Raw genomic sequence first — 7194 nt, 5'->3', positions numbered from 1 at the left:
TTGGTTCCAAGTTAGTTAGACTTGGTAAGAATGATTGGTATTCCAATTTATATGAAATTTAATCATACTGAACCATCCCGAAATACCGAAAATATTTCGAAAATCTTGAAAATTGAGAATACCAAAATTTTGATTTGGAATTGATCTTCAAATTCCCTCCCGAAAATTTTTGGTTTCGGATTCAAAATTCCATTTTCGTAGGATCCCATACCGAACCTCTGCTAGTTTCGCTACCACTCAAGTCCGACTGAAATTCAATAGGTCGACCGGTTTATAGCGATATGAATTTATAAAATATTGATAAAAGAACAAAATTTAAACTAAATATACAGAACATAACCGCAATCCATTCGACAAACGACGGAACAAGTCGTATGACTAGTGTCCCAACAAAAAAAATAATCCACATTCAACAATTCATCCTTGTAAAGATGAGGACTATTCAGACTATTCTACCAAATTAATTAATTTAAAGCAATCAGTTGTTACTCTAAGATCATATACACCCAGTCATTTACAAAACATGGACATTTGAATCACGAAATGATGGAAGAGAAAAATAAAAAGGGAGTGCGGTTGTGTAAGGTAAATTAGCCAGAGGATTGTACACGCAACTTGTTGGCAACGTAGAGCAGATGGCTGATGTTTGTTGGAGGATAGTTCTGCAGTAGTTTGAGATTTGAGGTAAAATCACCTGCTAGTAAGCGCCTCCGAATGAGAATCAACATTGCACAGCATACTCGAAGAAGGGTTTCCTACAATTTGTTAGTTAGATTCATCGTTAGCCTACGAACGAACAAACAAAAGACAGAGCCAAAAGCAAAGGCAAACCCAAAAAGTGCGGAGTGACTTAGTCCTCAGGACCTCAACCACAAGCAAGATTGATATTTTTTTATTTGGTCAGATATTATCAATGTTTAAAAAGACGCGCCCCGAGGCGCGCCTAGACGGCTTTGGAGACGGGGTGGGAGTGATAACGCCTCTGCCCAGTGGGAGTGGGCGAAAACTTGCCGAGGCGTGGTTGAGGCGAGACTAGGCGGCTGAGGCGTGCCTAAAGGCGGTTGGCGGGCGTTCCTAGATCCATCCGCAACCCAAAATCGAAGTAGAATGCTCTGTTTTCAGGCTCTGCCATCTGGGTTTAGGGTTGCAGGTGTGCGGCGTCTTCACGAGGAAGACAACCGCGAAGAAGAAGGAATTTTTTTTTTTTTTTTTTAAAGACTTGGTCCAAAACGACGTCGTTTTGGCCAAGTCTTTAAATTTTTTTTTTTAAATGACTTGGCCCAAAACGACGTCGTTTTGGGCCAAGTGTTTTTCTTTTATTTTTAAAACCCCAAGAGTTCCTGTTTGCTCTGTTTTTCTCATCTGTTTCCTCTGTTTTTCTCACCTGTCCCCTATTATTTAAGGTCTCGTAAGGCTTCGCCTCACGCCTAGGCCCGGCTATCGCTCGGACGCCTCGCCTACGCCTCACGCTTTTAATACATTGGATATTATTGACAATCTAAGGGTGGTGATTAACACCCTGAAAACAAAGGAGAGGTAATAATAAGTAACCTAAAGTCGGAAAGGATATGATACTACCTGAGGACCTTCGGGATCACTTAAAAGTGTGTCCCAAATGTGAAGGCTGTCTGCGAAATTGAATTCCTGGGTTAAGAGGAGGGTGATCCACCTAAATGCATAAAATTGGGGATTGACCTGTCATTTAAAATAAGAACCCAGTCAGTCCTATATAAAGAATTCTGGCGACCTAAATATGATATTCTCGAATCACCTTGAAAACCTTAACATGATGAATATTTAAGCACTATTTTACTATTTCTAAGGCTGTCAACAGGTGACATAATAATTCTCTCAGCCATCTTCGAAAAATTATTGACTTTGATCAAATCTTTTAGGAGATTAGTAAAAGAAAGTGATAGGCAGTCACTGGATAAGCTTGGACCCAGAAATAGAAAGAATCTAATAACAAATTAGTTTCAAGGCAATATTTATTCGAGGCGTAATAAAGCGCGTATTGAAAAGAAAATTAACATTAAAAACTTTGATAACAGATAATTTGACCTTTAAGGTTTTGTTCAAATTCGTAAAACATATGCACAATGATTACCTTATCTAGCTACAAAAATCAGTAAACAGAAGATACACCAAGTGTGCCACACTCGACCATTAGCCACCCATTTTGATTCAGAGAAAAACATATTCAAAGATAGAGAATGTCTTACTTTGGTTGTGATCTCGAGATGACGCCATAGCTCTTCATCATGTTCCTTCAAAAGTTGTGACAATCTTGTTATTGTGGAACGAATTCCAACAACACTATTATCGAGTCGCTGACAGAAATGGTCACGGAAGCCACTCAATAATTCAACAAAACAAAAGAACGTGTCTGCTTCAGCAGAGGCCTACAAAACTTGAAATTTGGAAACAATGAGCAAAAGTGACCTAATATGATAAATAGAATGATAATGAAAGTGTTAATGCACAAAAGCATAATGACAACAAACTGACGTATATCATTGTGTCCATCCCTTGCCCACACATTAACACAATTTATCGTTCACAGCCAACACTATAATCAGTTGCTCAATATTTTCTTTTGTTATGGAGAAAACATAGGCAATGCTGAATGGTTTTCATGATAAACTGCTCTCAATTCTTTTTCTTCAGGTGAATTAAATTCTGCCACCTGTGAGTTGGGGTCAACATTTGCCCCTTATTTTGTGCACGTTACCCTTTTTTCATAATTAAGCCTACAAGTCTGGAAATGCATACCATATGAATATATATACCAGAAGAACATGCATTTCAAATTAAATGAATGACAACCAGAAAGTCAACATCTCCAAACACCGAGTACCTAAATTTTAAACCTCACATAGAACATGCTATGGTCTGAAATTTAAATACAGAGTGGCTTGTAAACTAAATAGAAAAAACATATGGCATTCTTACCGCATCTTCCTCGTTGGGATCATTTTTTAATACATAAAACAGTGGTGCCAAAATTTCGTTCATCCCTTGAACATATCTTATACCAGGATTTAGCTTTGCAAATATAACCAGGATGGTCTTCAAAGCATCCTGAAATTGTTATATACGTAGTCAGCCAAATGGCTTGTATTTGACAATCTTATGGCGGGTCTGTACCATAGTTTGAGCTGGACATAAAACAAAAACCTGATTAGATTTGGCATCTTGAGAGTCTCCTGAGAAGAAGTGCATGTCTGGATGTGTGCGCTTTACATCTCGGTCAATTTGTTCTATGATCTCTGTGTCCTACATGACCCAAAATTGGAGTTACATACAAAAATGAGGTTTTGCACCAGAAATTGTAACCACCATTCTATAATGGTACAACATGACAAGGAACTAAGATTTACACAAAAAATTGGAAATATGAGTTATATCAGACATATGGCCAAAACAAGCTATGCTCTTGACTTACAACTGAAGCACATCCCAATTATACTTGAAAACCTTGCGTCTCTTATCAATTCTGCCAAAAAAACAGTTGGTTTGTTTGTACCATAATTTTTATTACTCTGAAAAATATTTATTTACAGAGTTGGCTTATAAAAAACATTATTTTGCATTGTGCACATTATGGAATTGGAAGAAAGTTCTCTTGATAAATCAGTTGAGCAAGTTTGCTCGGTAAATCACAAGTAAGTTTGCTCGGTAAATCAATTGAGCAAGTCAAATGGGTAATTACCTGGAAGAATTGATTCCAGACACTGGACTTCCCAAGACTCAATGGATGCTCCCCATGAGGTATTTCTGATCTTGATAGCAACCCCTTGCTTTGACATTTTAATTCATCATTGTCACAAGTAGTGCAGTTATCCATCTTCCTTGTGATTTCTGACTGACTAGCCAAAGGCAACATTCAGAAAGCCATTTATCACAGAATTTAAAAAATGCAAAAATGTATGAACCACATAGCATATTAAGACCTTTCATTTTTCAATTTATCTTAACAAATTAAAATCCCACAAAGCTGGCTAAGCGGTCACCAAGAAACATGCAATATAAAATACTACAAGGAGAAACAAAGATAACTGTACTGCCATGGATGGCAAGACTAACATTTGCAGTAAAACTTGGTGGGTTACGCTCCCCTCAATTTCAGGAATGAATTTAATGACATAGTCTTTCCAGGACAAAAATCGGCCGCTAACCAATCTTTTCACTAATAGGATTACCAGCTGATGCTTGAATCTTATCAATTTTTCTTATTCTTCAACATCTCTATGAATTTGAACAACTGTGATTAAAACTTGTAGCAACTTTCTAGAGAAATGTTTGCCCAATATAGAAAACCGTTAGCTGCCCTTCAGATCAAAGCAACCACTTAACCTTATGTCATCAATCTAGCTTTTCTGTTTGATCTTCAAAATCCAAACAAGAAGATAAAATGACAGAGATAAAACAGTAAACATGACTTACAGGATTCATCAAAAGCTCATCTTTAAAATGCTTGTACTGTGACCTCTTTTTAGCTAACTCGGACAACCAAAGTCCCCGATCCGGTGGTAGATATCCGAGTAAAAGCTGCAAGGAACAATTATCAACCATTAAAACTAATCCAGTTCCTTGTCTGCAACAGGTAAAATCAGAATTGCACACTTCTTTTACTATGTCCTGCTCCATCGGCTAGATGCGTAACTCTCAAGTCCTCAAGCATCATTCTGTCCATCATAAAGCTAAATTTCCGAGAAATTGCCTACATTTTCTCTAGAAACAAACACGTCCTAAACACTAAATGAAATAAAAATTAAAAAAAAAAAAAAAAAAAACGGAAACATTATCACCTTCCAAACTGTAGACCGTATCCCAGCACCATCTGGTATGCCCTGAGATGAAATTCTCCGCAATTCGCGCAAATTAATCACCTTCCTCGACAGCTGCAAACACAAAATTAAGAAAAACCCAATCATTCATCAGCAATACATGCACAGGGAGAGAGAGTGAGCGGCAAACCTCGGCCAAGAGCTGAGACTGTCTGGAGATATCTTCGGGGGATGGAGCAGTGTTGTTGCTCTTGTCTTCCTGATCCGGAAATGAATCTGAGAATTGGGGCTCGGGAAGATGCTTGTCTTCTCTGGTGGATTTGGGAGGGGCAACAGGGATTGGGGGGTCAACCGTGGAAGGCGGGTCAGAGTCGGAGACAGAATAACTAGAAATTGGAGTGGTGGTGGCGGCGGCGGCGGCGGTGGGATTGGAGGTGTAGCGTTGGACGAGATCATCGTCGATGGAAGGGGAGGGCGTGGAGGAGGACCAGAGCGAGCTGTTGAGCCATTCGGGGACTCGCTTCTTCACCATTTGAGGTGAGTGAAACATGCAATTTGGGGGAATTTGATCGATTGGATTGAATGTCTAGGGTTTCTTTATTTCTTTTCGGAGTGTTTCTGTGAGCTGACGACGGAGCTTCTTTCTTCTGCTTGTTTTGTCGCCACGAGTCCCTTGTCCGAGGAAGGAAGACGAGTGCCGGTGACACAGAACGGAGAGAGATTGATTGAGGTGAGGTGTGTGCTTTGACCTTTTATTTTTTTTTATTTTTTTTATTCTTCACAAGTAATATCAGAGATTTTTAGCGAAAAGTTCATGATATTATTTATTTTAACAAAAAATTATATTTTTACACTAAAAAGTCAAACTTAGTATTATTCACTTTACCCTTTATTTTGTCTTTATTGTTAAAACTCAAAATTTTCAAGCTCTTTTCATTAGTTTTCCTATAATATTATTTACGTTACGTTAGGAAGTGTGCTAAACCTCACAATAGGTCAACCATAATAATATAGTTCAAATTCGCCCCTTAAGACCTGTCACTTACAAGGGAAAAAGAATATCATTTATCGTAGTAGTAAGGGTGGGTTCGGTTGTTTTACTGTACCAAAACTCTTGTACCAATTATCATACCAAATTTTTGTTATGGAAAAATTCATTACTATTACCATACTAAACTTTTGGTAAACCAAATTTTGGGATGTCAAAATTTTCGGTTGGTATGGTATGACAATAGCTGACACACCCCGACCAAAGTCGAGGCATGCTAGCCGTCACCCGAAGATGACATAACCAAAAGTGTGAGTGATGTAAAAATATGAATAAATTAAAACCAAAACTAGAACTTATTTAAACTAATAAAGTGAGTGCGTAGTAGTGGGTATAACCTATAGAATACAAACGTTCAGAGCATGAATGACAAATAGTGCAGTCGAAACTAGTTAAGTACTTAATACACAACGGGAACAGTTCCTAAATTTAAACAGGGATATGTCAGAATCGCCGACTAATCCTTGTACGCCATAGAGTAATTCAGCTATTTAGGACTTGAAGGGGCGAAAAACATAAGGGTGAGTGGGCAAAAACAAAAGTTTATAAAATCCATTTATTTTCTGAACATGCTAACCCATCGCTGCAAAACATGTATAGTTTCCAAAAAATCATATTACGTTGTTGTCCCTAAAAATTACAAAGCATACGTGGCGCGCAGGCCGAGTAACTAATAGGCTAACTAAGTCCTTCAGTTGAATGCGGGGCGTGCAAACTCGTCGGCCGAGCTCGGCCAAGGAGTAAAATTCGTTGTTGTCGCGTTGAGCGCGTTGCTGACTTCTTAATCTTGCAACTGCGACCGAGGAAGGAACACTCTCGATCTTTGGGTTCTAGAGCCTGAAGACGAGGCTGTTAGTTCTGCGAAGTTCACAAATCGTCAGTGCCTGATTCGGTCATCGTGATTATGTTCGTAAGAGTATAAGCACGTCGAATCAACACTAGACTATACGGACACAAATATTCAAAGGTGATGTATGTCTTGATGGTGAATGTGGTTCGGCCGTCAGAATGCCGAACTCTGAAACTTACCTGTGAATACCCAATCATAAAACCACTCGGCGTCTAATACGCCGAATGTCGTAACTCGTGACACCTTACTTCGCCAAGAAGGCTGATAAGATGACCCCTGCCAATAAGGATTCGAAAACCCTCCTCAGTTGAGACTTGGATAGGTAACCAATCGGCCTCGACGCAGTGCTGTTTATCCAAACTGAAGATGCTCCTCGGTCGGCTGATTCTACGACGACAGTGCTGTTTATCCAAATTGAAGATGTTCGCTGGTTGCCTTCATAGTGCTGTTTATCCAAACTGAAGGTGTGTTGGCAGAAAAAGAAAAGGAAAAATCTCAAGGTGCTT

General features: G+C 38.9%; 1 protein-coding gene across 1 annotated transcript; it reads right to left on the bottom strand.

Annotated features, from left to right (window-relative positions):
• Positions 1-327: 327 nt before the first annotated feature.
• Positions 328-5526, bottom strand: LOC137737508 (uncharacterized). Its single transcript, XM_068477013.1, has 9 exons — positions 4981-5526; positions 4812-4904; positions 4447-4551; positions 3713-3865; positions 3178-3276; positions 2953-3081; positions 2223-2402; positions 1579-1695; positions 328-755 (listed from the first exon to the last, which is right to left on the bottom strand). The coding sequence occupies exons 1-9, from the start codon at positions 5338-5340 to the stop codon at positions 591-593; spliced, it is 1401 nt and encodes a 466-aa protein (XP_068333114.1). The 5' UTR covers positions 5341-5526; the 3' UTR covers positions 328-590.
• Positions 5527-7194: the final 1668 nt, after the last annotated feature.

Source organism: Pyrus communis, chromosome 6 (assembly GCF_963583255.1).
Source record: "Pyrus communis chromosome 6, drPyrComm1.1, whole genome shotgun sequence".
Taxonomy (NCBI): Eukaryota; Viridiplantae; Streptophyta; class Magnoliopsida; order Rosales; family Rosaceae; genus Pyrus; species Pyrus communis.
This window is presented reverse-complemented; position numbering and strand designations above follow the sequence as displayed.

Coding starts and splice junctions, on each gene's coding strand:
- LOC137737508 (XM_068477013.1), bottom strand. CDS start 5,340: ATGTTTCACTCACCTCAAATGGTGAAGAAGCGAGTCCCCGAATGGCTC. Junction 4,905..4,980: donor AGTCTCAGCTCTTGGCCGAG/GTTTGCCGCTCA, acceptor TTGTGTTTGCAG/CTGTCGAGGAAGGTGATTAA. Junction 1,696..2,222: donor ATCTCGAGATCACAACCAAA/GTAAGACATTCT, acceptor TTTAAATGACAG/GTCAATCCCCAATTTTATGC.